Below are 20,482 nucleotides of genomic sequence, written 5' to 3'. Positions count from 1 at the left end.
ATCTCTGAGATGAGCAGAGGAAATTTACTCAGAAATGGAACAGGCTGTCTGTACCGAAAACAGTCGGAGCATGACTCAGCAGAGGGAGAAAACACAGGTCATGTGGAAAAGCCAGAAATGGAAAACAGTAGGGCAGCTTTTGTTCACCACACTGCCTGACATTCTTAGCCATTATGGATACTAGACAGGTCTTGTCCTGGTGTATTAAACTGATATCACATGTTCCTGGGTTTACGATGTAAGGAAAAATCAATTTTGTGCTTCATAGATAATTAGAAAAAGGCCAAGAAATTGTTAACCTTAACCCATACCCTTCCTTTTAGAAAGTCTTTGACATGCACACAATATAAGGCTGGCCAGTCAGCTGAAATGCAAAAAAATTGCCTGGCTGCTGCTGTCAGCTCCTCTGCTATGACAACATTGTCACACTCTATAGCAGTCCCAAGTTCATGAAGTAGACTCAGAGACCAGTTGTACAGAGTTGAGGAGAGAAGTCAGCTTTAGCTGCCATGGAGTTAAGCATATTCTGTCCAGCTTATACCTAGTAAGGCCTGTTTTTCTGGGCTAAATACTTCTTTGAAGCATTGATTTCTTGTCTCCTTTGCTAGCAGCTTCTACTGCTGGATCAGGTTGTTCTTGATTTATGCTGCCTGGCCACCCAAGAAAATCAGCTTAAAATTTTGCTCCTCTGAAGTTCTCCCTTCTCAAATATCTACCTGTTTAAAAATTTTACTCTAAGAGGTTTGCTAGTCTTGACTAACTTTGTTCAATTTTAAAAGACATTTTAATAGAATTGCTTAAAATTTTAGGGGTTTTTATTATATAACTATTATGTGCTTATAACTGCAATATTAGAAAATACAGAAAAGAATAAAATACCATCTGTAATTATACCTCTAAGTATGAGCTTTATTTAAAATGCAAATAAAGGTATATATGATCCTTGGCCAGGCATGGTGGCTCACGTCTGTAATCCCAGCACTTTGGGAGGCCAAAGCAGGCAGATCTCTTGAGCTCAGGAGTTCCAGACCAGCCTGGGCAACATGGCGAAACCCGGTCTCTACCAAAAATACAAAAATTAGCTGGGTGCGGTGGTGCATACCTGTAGTCCCAGGTACTCGGGAAGCTGAGGTGGGAGGATGGCTTGATCCCAGGAGGCAGAGGATGCAGTGAGCTGAGATCTCACCACTGCACTCCAGCCTGGGCAATAGAGCCAGACCTTGTCACACATATATATGTGTGTGTGTGTGTGTGTGTGTGTGTGTGTGTGTGTGTGTGTGTGTGTATGATCCTTAGGACTTTTTTACAAGTGGCAAATAACAAAATTATAATTAAGAGTATTAAGTAAAATGTTACATCCATAGAATGTTTTGCTAACATGTAATCATTAAATCCTATTTTCTTTCATGTTAGTAAATGTAGTCAAACATTTCCAAACTACTGTCATGAGAATATCTCAATTCAATATTAAATTCAGTATATTTTATGTATTCTGCAAACAGAGCCTGGCCTGATGGTGTTAGCTACTGAGAGAGAGGGGAGGCAGCTGTAGCCCCGTTCATTTGCAGGCCTCAGACGAGTGGGCTGGGTCAGTGGCTCACATGCTAGATGGTGAAATGAAGCAGCTAATGGTCTCTTTTTCTCCTCTGCTCTAGTCAACATTGGCCTGTGCCCGAGCGTCTGCTCTCTGCTTGAATTTTAACAGCATGCTGATCCTGCTTCCTGTGTGCCGCAGTCTGCTGTCCTTCCTGAGGGGCACCTGCTCAGTGAGTCCCAGCCACTCCTAAGTCAACTTTCACATTAAAGAAGGAGACCCCAGACTCCTCAGTAGGACAGCCCAACACCATGCTCCTAGGAATGGAAGGCAGAAGTCTCCTTTGGTAGCTAAGGGGGTGGGTAAGGGTGGGTGAGTATTGGCATGCTATGTGCAAGAAGACATATTGGTTATGGGTTAGTGAATTTAATAAAGCTGGCTGGATACATCTGACCATGATCACTTTACATTTGTAGTTTTGCAGTCGCACACTGAGAAAGCAATTGGATCACAACCTTACCTTCCACAAGCTGGTGGCCTATATGATCTGCCTACATACAGGTAATGCAGGCAATCCATGAATCTGCAGACTCCAGGGCATTCAGAATCTTGCTTCATTCATCCATCCATATGCATATTCAAAAAATATTTATCGAGCACTGGGCACTATTTGTCAAGCACTGTTCTTGGCCTATTTCCATGAGCTTAAGTTCTATTCCTTTGGGAACAGAGTAAGTATAAAAAAGATCTCTGCAATCAAGGGTTTACTGGGCACCTTCTACGCACTCAGCATTCTGCTAAGCACTATAATGTAGGATTCTTCTAGTCTCATGGAGCACACCCGCCGTGATGTTGCTGAGATGCCTCTTAACATTTCTTTTCATCTTTCCATTTAGCTATTCACATCATTGCACACCTGTTTAACTTTGACCGCTATAGCAGAAGCCGACAGGCCACAGATGGCTCACTTGTCTCCATTCTCTCCAGCCTATCTCATGATGAGACAAAGGGGGGTTCTTGGCTAAATCCCATCCAGTTCCGAAACATGGTGAGCTGACTTTCTAGCAAAGCATCTGAGATCAGGTCATGAGCAGGAAGTGCACAGGTGGACATTGTGTCAGGCTGATATTTCTCCTTTCACAGACAGTGGAGTATGTGACATTCACCAGCATTGCTGGTCTCACTGGAGTGATCATGACAATAGCCTTGATTCTCATGGTAACTTCAGCTACTGAGTTCATCCGGAGGAGTTATTTTGAGGTCTTCTGGTATACTCACCACCTTTTTATCTTCTATATCCTTGGCTTAGGGATTCACGGCATTGGGTAAGATCCTCAAACCCTCATTCTCATGGCCCAGCCCCTGACCTTGCATAATTCTTTGTCCCAAACCATCCTTCTTTGTCTATTTCAGTGGAATTGTCCGGGGTCAAACAGAGGAGAGCATAAATGAGGGTCATCCTCACAAGTGTGCAGAGTATTTTGAGATGTGGAATAATCATGACTGCCGCTGTAGGCGCCCTGAGTTTGAAGGGCAGCCCCCTGAGGTAAGAGCCCTATGGGTAAGGACAGACTCTTGTTTGGAGCTGTTACTGTTATTATTCTTATTATTACTCTTATTGTTATTATCATCATTATTAGCTCAGTCCTGTGCTGGGTCTTATGAAGGATATCCATGGGGTTCCTACCTTTAAGAAACTTCCAATATCACTGGCAACAGGCAATTACAAGGGGATCTTGAAGAGAAAAAACTAATAGTTCTTGCATGTTGTGAGACCCTCTGCAAAGGTAATAATGATAGCCCACATTATTAATTGTGTTTATCATCTGCCAGCCTTGCTGCATAATATGGATTATTTCATTTATATATAGCGATAACCTATGAGATATGTACTTCTTTTTTGTCTAAATTTTGAAACAAAAGGACAGGAATCCAAGAGATTAAGTAAACTGACAAGCTCTTACAGTAAGTAAGTAGTGGAGCTTGAATACAAGCCCAGGCCTTTTGGATTCCAAAGGTTTGAACTCTTGACCACTATACTGCCCCAAAGCTCAGCTGTGATATTCCAGTCAAATTCTGGGGGGAAATAAAGCATTCTTGAAGTGGGCTTTCTTTGGTGTTCTAAGACTATGCTTGGAAATTTTTGTTAGATACTGGGCGATCATGAAACTGTGTTCTAGGGAACTCAAGGTGTGCCCCAGGGTAATTCTTGCAGATATTATGATTTCCCTTTGCTTTCTCAAAAAATAGGTTATATTGAGGAGTAAATGGAAGGGGAAGGTTGATTTGTGGTGCCTCAAAGTACTCTGAGAATGATTAAGGTCTTTAAATCAGATTCAGGATTAAGAGCAATAGCTTAGTTCTCATCTGGAACACGAAAAATATATAAAACAAAAAGCCTTATAAAGTTGGCATTTTAATTCAGCAGGAAAAGGATAAATTAACAATTTTTAGTACAAGAAGATCATCATCTGGGAAAAAAGGTATATTTTCATTTCACACCTTGCACTAAAATATGAATCGAGGATACATGAAGCAAAAATTTACATGTAAAAAAACCCATAAAAGTACTTTAAGACCACATGGGAAGTTTTTTCTAATATTGAAATGGGGGAACATGTTTCTAAATAAAATAAACCATCCTGAAGCCATAAAAGAAGAAATATTTTTGCATGGCAAAAGAAATCCCCATCGGGCCAGGCACAGTGGCTCACACCTGTAATCCCAGCAATTTGGGAGGCTGAGGTGGGTGGATTGCTTGAGCCCAGGAGTTTGAGACCAGCTGGGCAACATGGCTAAACCCCATCTCTACAAAAAAATGCAAAAATTAATTGGGCATGGTGGCGTGGAGGGTGAGGTGAAAGGATTACTTGAGCCTGGGAGGTTGAGGCTGCAGTGAGCTGTAATCATGCCACTGCACTCCAGCCTGGGTGACAGTGAGATCGTGTGTCAAAACAAACAAACAAACAAACAAACAAACAAACAAAAATTCCCATTGTAAATAAAGATAGACAAAAAATTACCAAGTAGGAAAAGTATTTACAACTCACAGGCCATGGACTAATTTTCTAATATATCAATAACTCCTAGAAATCAATAAGAAAAAGCCTAATAACATGATAAAAAGAGATAAAGAAGATATGAACAGAATGATCTCAGAAATGGAGATATATCTTTATCTTAAATATATGAAATGATGCTTAATGTTATTCATAATTGAAAAAATGCCAAATAAAACCACAAGAATCTGTTAACCTGATAGATTAGCAAAGATAAAAAACCTGCTAATGTATGGTGTTGGCAAGAATATGGAGAAATGCTCTTATGCATTGCTGGTGAGAGTGTAAACCTATACAACTGCTTGTAGAGAGTGATTTGGCAGTAGCAATTAAGCTTTAAAACTCGACTTCCAATTTATTCCACCAATATACTTAAATATGTGTTAAATTACATGCATTAAGTTATTCATTACAGCATTGTTAAATAGAAAAGAAGATTGGAAACAAGTGTCCCTCGATGGGGAACTAGTTACATTTTGGAACTTTCATGCAGTGGAATAGTCTGCAACCAGTAAAACGAAAGAGAGAGCACCATAGACACTAATAGGGACCAGTCTCTAAGATGTTAAATGTAAAAGGCAGGGCAGTGTATATAGTCTCCTATCATTTGCATTGAAAAGATCATTTAAATGCCTGTTCTCCAGAAGAATTCACAAAATAATAACATTACCTCTGGGGATCTGGAGGGGAAGGAGGATTTGCTTTTTATTGTATATCCTGTTGTACTTTCAGATTTTGTACCATATACATGTATTACCTATTTAGAAACTAATTTTGTAATAAGATAGATGGAGTGCTAGCTACACAAATAAAGACTGGACCACTAGCTACACTAATAAAGAAAAAAGAGAGAAGATCCAAAAACCACAATCAGAAATGACAAAGAGGACATTACGACTGACCCCACAGAAATTAAAAAAAAAAAAAAACCCTCAGAGACTACTATGAACATCTCTATGCATATAAACTAAAAAAAAAAAAAAAAAAAAAAAAACAAAAAACCTAGAAGAAATGGTTTAAAAACCTAGAAGAAATGGATAAATTCCTGGACACATAATACAACCTCCCAAGACCAGACCATGAAGAAATTTAATCCCTGAGCAGACCAATATTGAGTTCCAAAACTGAATCAGTAATAAAAAACCTACAACCAAAAAAAGCCCAGGACCAGACAGATTCACAGCCAAATTCTTCCAGATGTATAAATAAGATCTGGTACCATTCCTACTGAAACTATTGCAAAAAAATTGAAGAGGGTCTCCTTCCTAACTCACTCTGTGAGGCCAGCATCATCCCAATACCAAAATGTGGCAGAGATACAATGAAAAAAGAAAACTTCAGGTCAATATCCTTGATGATCATCGATGAAAAAATCCTCAACAAAATACTGGCAAACTGAATCCAGCAGCACATCAAAAAGCTAATCCACCACGATCAAGTAGGCTTTATCCCTGGGATGCAAGTTTGGTTCAACATATGCAAACCAATAAATGTGATTCATCACATAAAGAGAACTAAAGACAAAAACCATATGATCATCTCAGTAGATACACAAAAGGCTTTCAACAAAATTCAACATTCCTTCATATGAAAAACTCTCAGCAAACTAGGCATTGCAGGAACATATTTCAAAATAATAAGAGCCGTTTATGACAAACCCACAGCCAATATCATACTGAATGGGCAAAAGCTGGAGGCATTCCCATTGAAAGCTGGAACAAGACAAGGATGCACTCTCTTACCACTCCTATTTAACATAGTGCTGGAAGTCCTGGCCAGAGCAATCAGGCAGGAGAAAGAAATAAAAGGCATTCAAATAGGAAGACAAAAAGTCAAACTATCCCTGTTTCCAGACAATATGATTCTATACCTAGAAAACCCCATAGTCTATGTCCAAAAGCTCCTAGATCTGATAAACATCTTCAGCAAAGTTTCAGGATACAAAAGCAATATACAAAAATGAATGGCATTGCTATACCCTGACACCCAAGCTGAGAGTCAAATCAAGAATGCAATCCCATTCACAATAGCCACAAAAAGAATAAAATACCTAGGGATACAGCCAACCAGGGAGGTGAAAGATCTCTCCAATGAGAGTTACAAAACACTGCTCAAAGAAATTAGAGATGACACAAACAAATGGAAAAACATTCCATACTAATGGATAGGAAAAATCAATATCATTAAAATGGCCCTACTGCCCACATCAATTTACAGATTCAACACTATTCCTACCAAACTACCAATGACATTCTTCACAGAATTAGAAAAAAACTATTTCAAAATTCATATGGAACCAAAAAAGAGCCCAAATAGCCAAGGCAATCCTAAGCAAAAAGAACAAAGCTGGAGGCATCATGTTACCCAACTTCAAACTATACTACAAGGCTACAGTAACCGAAACAGCATGGTACTGGTATAAAAATAGACACACAGACCAATGGAACAGAAATAATGTTGCATACCCATGACCATCTGATCTTTAACAAACTCAACAAAAATAAGCAATGGGGAAAGGACTCCCTGTTCAATAGGTAGTGCTGGGATAACTGGTTAGCCATATGAAGAAGATTGAAACTGGACTCCTTCTTTACACCGTATACAAAAACCAACTCAAAATGGATTAAAGACTTAAATGTAAAAACCCCAACTATAAAAACCCTGGAAGACAACCACCCTGGAAGACAACCTAATACCATTCAGGACATAGGCCCCGGCAAAGATTTCATGATGAAGATACCAAAAGCAAATGCAACAAAAATGAAAATTGACAAATGGGATCTAATTAAACTAAAGAGCTTCTGCACAGCAAAAGCAACTATCAAGAGAGTAAACAAACAACCTAGAGAATGTGAGAAAATATTTGCGAACTACACATCTGACAAAGGTCTAATATCTAGCATCTATAAGGAACCTAAACAAATTAACAACAACAACAACAAAGAATAAATTATCCCATAACAAAGTGGACAAAGTCTCAAAAAAAAAAAAAAAAGTGGGCAAAGGACATAAAGAAACACTTTTCAAAGAAGACACACATGCAGCCAACAAGCATATGAAAAAATGCTCCACGTCACCAATCATTAGAGAAATGCAAATCCAAACCACAACGACACACCATTTCACGCTCTTCTTTTATGGCTTCGGGATGGTTTATTTTATTTAGAAACATGTTCCCCCATTTCAGTATTAGAAAAAAACTTCCCATGTGGTCTTAAAGTACTTTTTTGAAGAAATATGTGTATGGTATATATACCATTTTAATCATTTTTAAAGTAAACATTGTGGCCATTACTTTACTCATGTATAATACTTTTTCACACCTTAATTATTTATCTCCATTTCCTGGAAGTGAAGTTCCAGGGTAAAAGAGAAAGAACACTTTTGAGGCTATTGAGATGTGCTGCTCAAATGCTCTCTGGGAAGATGTTGCCAATTTGCATTTTCAGCCATGTGAAATGCATGTTCAATTTGCATGCCCACATGAACACTCCCATTTCCCTGAATCCCAGTTAATGCTGGGCATTATTACTTAAAGTTGTTTTTCAATTTGAGAGACTAAAACGGTATCTTGTTTTAATATTTATTACTCTGACTATTTCTGAGGCCAATATTTTTTTCACATTGTTATTACCCATTTCTTAAATATATTTTTCCTCAAATTCAGCTAGGGAATTTTTTCAAATAAGAAATGGCACTGAATTGCATAATGTTCACTCTGTTTGACTTATCCCATCTCTGCCTCTTCCTTCCCTAGAGATACTCAAGGAAGTTATTTACTTGCACCAGCTTAAGAAACCTCACTTCACACAGTCCCAATGTATAACACTTGAGCAACTGTGCAAGAAAGGACATAATTTAGTATTGCTAGGAAGTACATTTTTAGTAGTTCCTGTACAGGTAGAAACAAACTGCTGCTTTGCAAAGATCTCAGGGATAGAAAGGCTGCTTTATTTATTTGTTTGTTTGTTTATTTATTTATTTATTTATTTTATTTTGAGATGGAGTCTCGCTCTCTCGCCCAGGCTGGAATGCAGTGGCGCGACCTGGGCTCACTGCAACCTCCTGGATTCAAGTGATTCTCCTTCCTCAGTCTCCCAAATGGCTGGGACTACAGGCGCCCACCACCACACTCAGCTAATTTTTGTATTTTTAGTAGAGATGGGATTTCACCGTGTTGGCCAGGCTTGTCTTGAACTCCTGACCTCAAGTGATCCACTCGCCTCAGCTTCCCAAAGTACTGGGATTACAGGTGTGAACCACCACGCCTGGCCGAAAAGCTGACTTTAAAAAAAATGTAGACAAGGTAAAAAATAAAAATAAAAAAAAAAAGTGACTACGTTAAATGTTTAAGCACTTGAGAAAGGAGGTGATGGATAAGTACTGAGTTTTATGAGCCAATAGCATCAGCCACATACTTTCCCTTTCTTGTGTTTATTTTGTTTTTAATCATCTGCTTCTATTTCACATCTACTTTCTCTGTTGGTTTTTTAGATTGTACAAGCTGTCCTCGAAGATAATCTTAGATTCTTAAAATTAAATCTTATTTTATTTTATTTTTTTATTTTTGGAGACAGTGTCTTGCTCTGTTGCCCAGGCTGGAGTGCAGTGGCGTGATCTCAGCTCACTGCAACCTCTGCTGCCTCCCGGGTTCAAGAGATTCTTATGCCTCAGCATCCCATGTAGCTGGAATTACAAGCATGCATCACCACGCCCAGCTAATTTTTTGTATTTTTAGTAGAGACAGGGTTTCGCTATGTTGCTCAGGCTGGGTCTCCAACTCCTGAGATCAGGCAGTCTGCCCGCCTCAGCCTCCTAAAGTACCAGGATGAGCCACTGTGCCAGGCCTTAAAATTAAATTTTACATATAATCTAAGAATAAGGATGTTTACCATGTGTCCCATTTCTGTGCTTTTCTCTTGCTTCTTGGTCAGACTTGTAAATTTCCAGGAATTGGTCTGTTTTATGAATAACAGATTAGCAAACGACACCGTTGTCTTTTATTTTTTCTATTTCCGTCTTCCAGATTTGGTGAAATTAGTACCTTAAAAATGATACACATTGGAGAACTCAGTAAAGAATGAAGGATGAACTGCTACACAAATAAGTCCTAAACAAGAAATTAATGTGTAATCTCATTCTTAACCCTGTCTCTGTGCAGTCTTGGAAGTGGATCCTTGCACCGGTCATTCTTTATATCTGTGAAAGGATCCTCCGGTTTTATCGCTCCCAGCAGAAAGTTGTGATTACCAAGGTAAAGAATATGCACTTTCCTCTTGCTGTGATGAGTTCTCTTCTATCAGACTATAGAACTAAATTTGTATGTTGTCACCCTGAAAGGAATAAAGAGGAACTTGGAGGCCGGGCACCGTGGGTGGTAATCCCAGCACTTTGGGAGGCCGAGGAGGGCAGATCTGTTGAGGTCAGGAGTTCGAGACCAACCTGGCCAACATGGCGAAACCCCGTCTTTACTAAAAATTAAAAAAAATTAGCTGGGCGTGGTGGTGCCCACTTGTAATTCTGGCTACTTGGGAGGCTGAGGTGGGAGAATCGCTTGAACCTGGGAGGCGGCAGTTGCAGTGAGTCGAGTCGAAGTCACGCCATTGCACTCCAGCCTGGGTGACAGAGAAAGGCTCTGTCTCAAAAAACAAAAACAAAACAAACTTGGGTTTGGCATACAGTGCTGGACAGAACTGGGAAAGAGGGGCTTCGCCGAAATCATCAGGATGATTGTTTGGTGCACACAATGTTTGTTTATAAAGTTGAATTGGTTGCTAGCATTTAAAAATCTGGATGGAAGCTTTTGTTTGATTTTTTTTCAAAGCTATTTCTTGCTTCTCTTGAAGAATCAGAAAACCTGATAACATTGTCATGGTTCCATATTGCAACCACTGTCTGGAGCTAAGTAGCTGCTGCCCTCTTTAGAGAGGATCTGTGTTTGTAGTTCACCACTGTCACCAGCCCTCTAGCTTCACTCATTCGCTTTATCTGCCTGTCCTTGTTGCCATTAGAGTTTGCCTTCTTTGGTCTATGTGCTTCATTCACTAGGTTGTTATGCACCCATCCAAAGTTTTGGAATTGCAGATGAACAAGCGTGGCTTCAGCATGGAAGTGGGGCAGTATATCTTTGTTAATTGCCCCTCAATCTCTCCCCTGGAATGGCATCCTTTTACTTTGACCTCTGCTCCAGAGGAAGATTTCTTCTCCATTCATATCCGAGCAGCAGGGGACTGGACAGAAAATCTCATAAGGGCTTTTGAACAACAGTATTCACCAATTCCCAGGTAGGTCCTTGAGACCAGAAGAGTCCCAGACCAGAATGCAGACTGGCAGAAAAGAGAAAGCAATTCTTCCTTGAACCTTAAGTTTGGTACAATAGAATAGGATTAAAATAAATACACAGAAGTCAACCATGGGAACAACTATATTTCTGGGAGGATGTTTGAGGTTAGAGGTGGAGGGGAGTCTTCAGTTGCCCGTTATCTTCTGTCTTCTGCTAGGATTGAAGTGGATGGTCCCTTTGGCACAGCCAGTGAGGATGTTTTCCAGTATGAAGTGGCTGTGCTGGTTGGAGCAGGAATTGGGGTCACCCCCTTTGCTTCTATCTTGAAATCCATCTGGTACAAATTCCAGTGTGCAGACCACAACCTCAAAACAAAAAAGGTATAATCCCGTATATCACTTTTTATCTGACCTGGGTCTGACAAGTCTATTGCATTCTTGGGTTAAGTTCTTTACAATTGATAAGAGCAAGCTATCCCTGGGGTTATGAGAATAAGTGACCACTTCTCTTGGCCAGGACATCCACTTCAACAGATTTATCATAAGAACAGCGTCTTCTTTTCTATTTGGAGTTTAAGATAACCCTGACCAAAGATGTTGGAAGGCTCTTTCCTAAGGAAAATTGTCAGAACTCTGAACATTCCTGCTGCCTAAAGTTTGCGGCTCTGTAAATGTGACTTTTAAGGTCACCTAATAAGGCTATGTTCTCTTTTGCTGATTTCAGATCTATTTCTACTGGATCTGCAGGGAGACAGGTGCCTTTTCCTGGTTCAACGACCTGTTGACTTCCCTGGAAAAGGAAATGGAGGAATTAGGCAAAGTGGGTTTTCTAAACTACCGTCTCTTTCTCACTGGATGGGACAGCAACATTGTGAGTCCAAATAACACACTAATTCACCTAGTAAACATAAGACGAATGTCAGACAAAGGATAGTGCATATGGATTAGAAGTTATTTCTTATGATTTCCTACCTGCCCTCACACTCACACACAAGTTTAAAAGTGGTGGAAAGAAGGAAGAGGCAGCTATCAGGACATGGTTTTTCTTTTCTTTCTTTTCTTTTCTTTTCTTTCTTTCTTTCTTTCTTTCTTTCTTTTTTTTTTTTTTTTTTTTTTTTTTTTTTTTTTTTTGAGACGGAGTTTTGCTCTTGTCACCCAGGCTGGAGTGCAATGGCGCAATGTCAGCTCACCGCAATCTCTGCCTCCTGGGTTTAAGCAATTCTCCTGCCTTAGCTTCCCGAGTAACTGGGATTACAGGCATGCACCACCACGCCCAGCTAATTTTGTATTTTTAGTAGAGACGGGGTTTCACCACGTTGGTCAGGCTAGTCTTGAACTCCTGACCTCAGGTGATCCACCCACCTTGGCCTCCCAAAGTACTGGGATTACAGGTGTGAGCCACGACGCCCAGCCTAGGACTTGGTTTTTCTAACTTTTTATTCCTCTGAATCCAGGTTGGTCATGCAGCATTAAACTTTGATAAGGCCACTGACATCCTGACAGGTCTGAAACAGAAAACCTCCTTTGGGAGACCAATGTGGGACAATGAGTTTTCTACAATAGCTACCTCCCACCCCAAGTAAGTATATTTTCCTCCAGTAAGATGAGTTTGCGGGGGCCATGTGCGGTGACTTACTGCCTGGAATCTCAGCACTTTGAGAAGCCGAGGCAGGTGGATCACCTGAGGTCAGGAGTTCGAGACCAATCTGGCCAACTTGGCAAAACCCCGTCTCTACTAAAAATACAAAAATTAGCTGGGTGAGGTGGTGCATGCCTGTAACCCCAGCTACTTGGGAGACTGAGGCAAGGAGAATCACTTGAACCTGGGAGGCAGAGGTTGCAGTGAGCTGAGACTGCGCCATTGCACTTCAGCCTGGGCAACAAGAGAGAAACTCCGTCTCAAAAGAAAAAAAAAAAGATGAGTTTGCGGAGTTAGGATTTAGGAAAGGTATTACAGCATGTTGAACACTCTTAAGAAAAGATCTCTGGGGCAGAAACCTTTTGTGCCATTCTTAGATTCTTGGTGAAGATTGAGGAAATTTCATCTGGGGTTTTAGAAAAATAGGGTCATGATCTTGAAATTGACGAAAAGAGGTTTTTTTGCCCTAGCAAACTCCATTCAAACAGTGAGGCAAGTGGAATCAGTTCTGATCTATCCTACCAAACAAACTAGAGAACTGGAGCAATTCAAATGCATTTTTTGGGGGAGGGGACTCAATAATCTCTACTTAAAGTAACAAAGGTATTATCTAGTTTACTGGCCACCTGAGCTCAATCTTTCTGGAGGGTTTTGAGACATGTTAGAGCACAAAAAACCCTGGTGCTATGAAATCAGCCATGCCAATGGGAAGGATATGAAGCTGAGATTCCCTGAACAAGTAGGCAGGTGATGATCAATTCAATGCTACAAATATTCTTGATTACCTTTTTTTTTTTTTGAGATGGAGTTTCGCTTTTGTCGCCCAGACTGGAGTGCAGTGGCATGATCTCTGGTCACTGCAATCTCCGCCTCCCAGGTTCAAGCGATTCTCCTGCCTCAGCCTCCTGAGTAGCTGGGATTACAGGTGCCCACCACCATGCCCAGCTAATTTTTTTGTATTTTTAGCTGAGATGGGGTTTCACCATGTTGGTCAGGCTGGTCTCGAACTCTTGACCTCAGGTGATCCACCTGCCTCAGCCTCCAAAAGTGCTGAGATTACAGGCATGATCCACCGAGCCCAGCCTTGGTTACTTTTTATAAGCTCAGCTTTCACCATTCTAGAAGCTTTGGAGGTTGAAAGAGAAATAGGATATGGTTCTTGCCCTCAAGGAGAATACATTTGAATAAGAGATGCACACAATCACCTCAAAGCAGAATAATGCACTCCGTGAAACAGGTGCATGGACGCTAGAGGGAAGAAAAGTCTATGGCCACATGGCATGAGGTGATTAAGAAAGGCTTCAGGAAGGCAGTGGCTGGAGCACTTAGTGACTTGGATTCAGATGATCCTGGGTCCTCATGCTGGTTCTCTTTTTTTTTTTTTTTTTTTTGAGACACAGTCTTGCTTTGTCACCCAGGCTGGAGTGCAATGGTGCGATCTCGGCTTACTGCAACCTCTGCCTCCTGGGTTCAAGCTGTTCTCCTGCCTTGGCCTCCCGAGTAGCTGGGATTACAGGCGGGCGCCTGCCACCACACCCAGTTAATTTTTTTGTATTTTTAGTAGAGACAGGGTTTCGCCATGTTGGCCAGGCTGGTCTCAAACTCCTGACCTCAGGTGATTCACCCACCTTGGCCTCCCAAAGTGCTGGGATTACAGGAGTGAGCCACCGTGCCCGGCCTTCATTCCGGTTCTGACACTGTCTAGTTATGACACCTTGAACTTCTGAACCCTCTGATCTTGATTCCTCATCTGTAAGACAAGGGTCATATTAGTGAATGCCTGCTCTACTCACTTGCAGGGTTGTTGTGACAATTAAGTGAGACAATATATGAAAAAAATGCTTTGTAAACTGTAAAGCAGCATATAAGCATAAGAGATGCTAATTATCCTGTTGAATGTAACTGAAGTTTTGAGAGAGTATGAGGTTGTCAGGAGAGAGAGAAAGAGAGAGAGGGAGAGAGAGAGACTAGCAAGGGACAGAGTACCAAGGAATGCTGCCTAGGTTATATGGGAAGGGAAAAAGACAAACCAAGGAAGAAATAGGAGTACACAGAGAAGCGGTGTCACAGAACCCAAGGGAGCAAATATTAGAGAAGCGTGGTCAATAGTGTTGGAAGAGTAGCAGGGTCAGGAAATGTTTATTTAGCTTAAGCATATTTATAGACAGAACAGGGACCATTACATAGAATAAAATAAATACATGAAAGAGGGGAGAGGACTAAGAGGGCCATAATAAAAGATGGACAATAGTGTTAGCAAGGAAGTGGAGAAGTTGCAATCCTACTACATTGCTTGTGGGAATGTGAAATGGTACCACACTTGGGGAAAACTCTTTGACTGTTCCTCAAAGTGTTAAACACAGTTTCCGGCCGGGCACGGTGGCTCACTCCTGTAATCCCAGCACTTTGGGAGGCCAAGGCGGGTGGATCACGAGGTCAGGAGTTCGAGACCAGCCTGGCCAACATAGTGAAACCCCATCTCTACTAAAAATACAAAAAATTAGGCCAGGCACGGTGGCTCATGCCTGTAATCCCAGCACTTTGGGAGGCCAAGGCGGGTGGATCACAAGGTCAGGAGTTCGAGACCAGCCTGGCCAACATAGTGAAACCCCGTCTCTACTAAAAATACAAAAAATTAGGCCGGGCACGGTGGCTCATGCCTGTAATCCCAGCACTTTGGGAGGCCAAGGCGGGTGGATCACGAGGTCAGGAGTTCGAGACCAGCCTGGCCAACATAGTGAAACCCCGTCTCTACTAAAAATACAAAAAATTAGGCCGGGCACGGTGGCTCATGCCTGTAATCCCAGCACTTTGGGAAGCCAAGGCGGGTGGATCACGAGGTCAGGAGTTTGAGACCAGCCTGGCCAACATAGTGAAACCCTGTCTCTACTAAAAATACAAAAAATTAGGCCGGGCGCAGTGGCTCATGCCTGTAATCCCAGCACTTTGGGAGGCCAAGGCGGGTGGATCACGAGGTCAGGAGATCAAGACCATCCTGGCTAACATGGTGACACTCCATCTCTACTAAACATACAAAAAAAAAAATTAGCCGGGTGCAGTGGCGGGCGCCTGTAGTCCCAGCTACTCAGGAGGCTGAGGCAGGAGAATGGCGTGAACTCAGGAGGTGGAGCTTGCAGTGAGCTGAGATTGTGCCACTGCACTCCAGCCTGGGTGACAGCGAGACTACGTCTCAAAAAAAAAAAAAAAAAAGGTGAAAAAAATTAGCCGGGCATGGTGGTGGGCACCTGTAATCCCAACTACTCGGGAGGCTGAGGCAGGAGAATTGCTTGAACCCGGGAGGCGGAGGTTGCAGTGACCCCAGATCACACCATTGTACTCCAGCCCAGGTGACAGTGCGACACTGTGTCTCAAAAAAAAAAAAAAAATCACATAGTTTCCATATGACCCAGCAATCCCACTCCTTGTTATACACCCAAGAGAAATGAAAATATATGTCTACACAAAAACGTGTACATGATGTACACAGCAGCATTACTCATAATAGCCCCAAAGTGAAAACAAGCCAAGTGTCCATCAATAGATGAATGGATGAAGCAAATGTAGTATATTCACATACTGGAATATTATTTAGCTATAAAAAAACAACAACAAGGTACTGATACATGCTACAACATGGACAAATCTTGAAAACATCATGCTGAAAAACACCAGACACCAAAGGCCATGTATTGTATGACTTCACTTATGTGAAACGTTCAGGATAGGCATACCCAACAGAGACAGAAAGTAGGTAAGTGATCGTCTTGAGTAGGACAGGGTAGTTGGGAGGAAATAAGGACTGCTAATGTGGATAGGGTTTCTTTTGGGGATGATGGAAATGTTCTGGAATTAGATAGCGGTGATGGTTGCATAACTTTGTGGCTATGCGAAAAAGCACAAATTGCACACTTCAAAGGGGCGAATATTGTGGTATAGAAACTATACCATGATTAGATTTTTAAAAAAGAGGGGGAGAGAAGGGTATGAAAGAAGGAAGAAGAAGGTGAGACCCAGAGCATAGTTGGAAAGATTAGCCTTGGCAAGAAAGAACACCACCTCTCCAGTAGGAGAAATTTTGAGGTGGGGATAAGCTCACAGTGGATGGGTTTAATGGGAGCTAATACGTATGTACTTGCTATGTGGCAGGCATTTTTCTAATTTCTTTACATGTTCTTATTTAATCCTTAAAACAACCCTATGTGGTGAGTACTACTTTTATCCCCATTTTACAGGTGGGAAAGCTGAAAGAGACAGGTTAAGAAATTTGCCCTTCTCGGGCATTGTGACTCACGCCTGTAATCCCAACACTTAGGGAGGCTGAGGCAGGTGGATCACTCGAGGTCAGGAGTTTGAGACCAGTCTGGCCAACATGGTGAAACCCCATCTCTACTAAATATACAAAAATTAGTCCCAGCTACTCAGGAGGCTGAGGCAGAAAATTGCTTGAACCCGGGAGGCGGAGGTTGCAGTGAGCCGAGATCGTGCCACTGCACTCCAGCCTGGGCGACCGAGCAAGACTCCGTCTCAAAAAAAAAAAAAAAAAAAAAAAGAAAGAAAGAAAAAAGAAAAAAAGAAATGTGCCCAAAGTCCCACAGGTGGGATAAATGTCAGAGCTGAGATGTGAGCCCAGACAACGCAGACAGACTGGCTGCACAGTCTGGCACTTAGCCACTGCACTGTCCTATGTCTCTCATCTGTGTTCTCAAAACAGGGAAGGCTGAGTGCTGAAAGTGTTAGGGGCTGAGAGCATATTTGGGGTTTGTGCGCAGAAAAGGTTAAAAAACTACCATGAAGAACGTGGGAGTTAACAACCAAATTTTTATTCAAGGTTCTTGGAAGTAGTAGAGGCCTAACAGAGGCAGTTTCTCCATTCTATCATTGTTGCATTCTAGCCCGTACTATTGTTCTGTTCCTACAGGTCTGTAGTGGGAGTTTTCTTATGTGGCCCTCAGACTTTGGCAAAGAGCCTGCGCAAATGCTGTCACCGATATTCCAGTCTGGATCCTAGAAAAGTTCAATTCTACTTCAACAAAGAAAATTTTTGAGTTATAGGAATAAGGACGGCAATCTGCATTTTGTTTCTCCTTTGTATCTTCAGTAATTTACTTGGTCTGGTAGGTTTGAGCAGTTACTTTGGGGTAAGAATGTACCTCTCAAGCCTTGACTCCCTGGTATTCTTTTTTTGATTGCATTCAACTTCGTTACTTGAGCTTCAGCAACTAAAGAACTTCTGAAGTTCTTAAAGTTCTGAAGTTCTTAAACCCATGGATCCTTTCTTGGAAAAATAACTGTAAACCTTTCTGGACAGCCATGACTGTAGCAAGGCTTGATAGCAGAGGTTTGGTGGTTGAGTTATACAAATAACCCCAGGTGATTTTATCAATTCTGGTGTTACCATCTCCTGAATTTTGGTTTGTAATCTTTTGTCCCTCCCATCCCCACAGAAGATTTCTAAGTAGGTTGACTTTTTAAATAAAAATTTATTGAATAATTAATGACAAACATAACAATAAACATAAATAATAAACAAAATTACTGAGAACCCCATCCCCATATAACACCAACAGTGTACATTTTTACTGTTACTTTTGATATGGTCTTATCCAGTGTGAACAGCAATTTATTCTTATTTTTGCTTGTCAAAAAATAAAGGATTTTCTTCTTTGCTTGATGAATGAGTCTTTTGTTACTTCTTTTTGGGCTCTCCATTTGGGAAAGAAAATCTAGAAAGTATGCTAATTGTAATTGAAATTGTATTACAATTGCAAGTCAGCTATATTGTCGTCTTGTATTATTCTGTTAAAAGCGATTGTGAAAACCTGAACTCCATGTTAGGATGACTTATTTAGTCAAGAGGAGCTCTTTATCACTATTTTTATTAAAGGAGTTTATTAATGTCTAGTTTAAAAAATAACAATTTATAATTTTCATAGATTTTTGTGGACTCCTACCTATATCGCTAAGGAATAATTCAGCTAATGACATAAACAAAACGCCTTCATTCTCTATCAGAATGCTTTTTATTTCTGCCCTCTACCCAACCTCAGCCTAGAAGGACCACACTGGCTCTGGGATGTTAGGCGTCACAGTGAATCACTAGGAGAGAAGCCCAGGGCTCTTAAGAGAGAAACCTCACACTTCATTGTACCCAGACAATTCAACTCATTATAGATTTAGAAGAATGGTTCTACTGAATTAGCATTATATTATCTATTTTTTCTACCATTAAGTGACCAAGAATGAACAAATGGTTGTTTCTAATATTTTAGGAACCTCTATGGCTTGAGGAATAAAACCTTTTTTTTTGTCACTAGTCTGAGCACAATAAAGGTAGGTCATGAACTCATGGTGGCTAATAATGTTTCATTTATTACAACAGTAAAAAAATACTGATCAGTTGTTTACATAGGGAGGGATACCACTGCTGCTGCCAATTTGTTCACCCGGATTTCAGCTAATTCAGGTTTAATAAGGCTTTGGGAAAATGCACAATGAAACCTTGAAGACATGGTTCTTATTAGACAACTACTGACCAAATGACAACTTCATCTTCAATGACCTTGATTTGGAATCTTGAAACTTATAATGAGTTACTAATGAGAAAGGCATCACTCTTGGTCTCCATGTCTAAATATATTGACACACTCACTTCAAGATATGATGGCTGCCAAAATCAATATCCCAAGGCTTGAATATTTATGGAAGTAAACATAAATTCACGATTTATTATATTCATGGTAATGAAAATAATAAATCCTATGCATAGCCAACATCCAAGTTGAACTGGGGATGAGCAGGATATACAGAAAGCTCCTCATCTGCTTTGAGCAAGTTTTTCTTGCAAAGTTGTAATACGAAATACCTTAATCAGCAAATTTCTTATAAATGTTTATGAGTAGAAAATCCTTCAATTTCATTGTCACTCAAAAAGTTGATTATCTTTGCATTCTTTTGCTTGACATGTAAGCAATATGCTATTACATTCTCTAAGCCTATGCCAGGCTTTTAATTCACCTGACCATAATCCTAACCCAGAGGATAGGATTCCACGAATATAAGTTGGCTCAAAAGTAGTTCCAGTAGAACTTTACTGATTATTAAGGCAACTCTTAACCTCTTGAGGTTGGCCTGATGGAGAGAAACCATGTTCCTCCTTAATGCCACTACGAGAGAGATGGGGTGGGGTGGGGTGGGGTGGGGGAAGAGAGGAGGAGGCGGTGGCGAGAGAGAGAGAGAGAGAGAGAAATACTAGGCAAGAAGACCCATAGGTTAGAGCTAATGGCACTAATTATGTTCATACCTATCCACAAGGAAGCAGGCAGGAGCAGACCTAATGAGCAATCTGACTGTATTCTACATTTGGTCCACTTAAAATCAGAAGAATGTACAAGTTTTAGGGTTTTCTGTGTTTTAAGTTCCCAGAATAAATGTAGTTACAGGGTAGGGCTGCAGGTTAGGGACTGCCTGGAAGATAGGATGAAATGTATTTTGTTCATTTGATTTGTTTTTATTTCATCTCGAACATGTGAAAAATCAGTGGCTTTTTAAACTTTCAAAGTTGACTGCCTAGACTGATAAGTTTAAGAACACACAAGTAAATGTTAACAGTCTCTTGTGTTGCTGACAGACTCAAACCAGTGCTAAAACAATTTTTGTCTTAACTCTGAATTATACACGTTCAGACCTGCTATTGAAACAAATGCATTTTGATATTTGGATTTTTCTAAACTAAACACATGGCTGTGCTAGGCTCTTTGCTCTGTTAGCCTTCTGACCATTTTATAGCTCTAAGCACGTGCTATTTTCTCCCAGAAGACTCAGAAATCCTAGAATGTTTTCAGAGGGCAAAGCCTTATAATAATTCTTACTGGAAGCAAACTAAACAAAAACCAAGTTCCAGAAAACATTGCTTCTGAGAAATGCTCAAATATCATCAAGAAGAATAAATGGTTAACTTAAAATAAAAAC

The 20,482-nt window shown here is 40.7% G+C and overlaps 1 protein-coding gene across 1 annotated transcript in view; it reads left to right on the top strand.

The window, feature by feature from the left end:
• The window catches only part of NOX1 (NADPH oxidase 1), a 30,112-nt gene extending 10,744 nt beyond the window's left edge, over window positions 1–19,368 (top strand). Inside the window, exons 4-14 of the mRNA XM_050775870.1 lie at window positions 1,656–1,766; window positions 2,011–2,095; window positions 2,431–2,582; window positions 2,678–2,859; window positions 2,948–3,080; window positions 9,755–9,847; window positions 10,642–10,877; window positions 11,094–11,256; window positions 11,600–11,746; window positions 12,330–12,454; window positions 17,433–19,368. Of these exons, the coding sequence (XP_050631827.1) occupies window positions 1,656–1,766; window positions 2,011–2,095; window positions 2,431–2,582; window positions 2,678–2,859; window positions 2,948–3,080; window positions 9,755–9,847; window positions 10,642–10,877; window positions 11,094–11,256; window positions 11,600–11,746; window positions 12,330–12,454; window positions 17,433–17,559 (1,554 nt within the window). The 3' untranslated portion in view covers window positions 17,560–19,368. The remainder of the gene's footprint in view (window positions 1–1,655; window positions 1,767–2,010; window positions 2,096–2,430; window positions 2,583–2,677; window positions 2,860–2,947; window positions 3,081–9,754; window positions 9,848–10,641; window positions 10,878–11,093; window positions 11,257–11,599; window positions 11,747–12,329; window positions 12,455–17,432) is intronic.
• The last annotated feature ends 1,114 nt before the right edge of the window (window positions 19,369–20,482 follow it).

The sequence above is a fragment of the Macaca thibetana genome, chromosome X (assembly GCF_024542745.1).
Source record: "Macaca thibetana thibetana isolate TM-01 chromosome X, ASM2454274v1, whole genome shotgun sequence".
Taxonomy (NCBI): domain Eukaryota; kingdom Metazoa; phylum Chordata; class Mammalia; order Primates; family Cercopithecidae; genus Macaca; species Macaca thibetana.
Note: the sequence above shows the minus strand (reverse complement) of the source record. Positions and strands in the feature narration are given on the sequence as shown.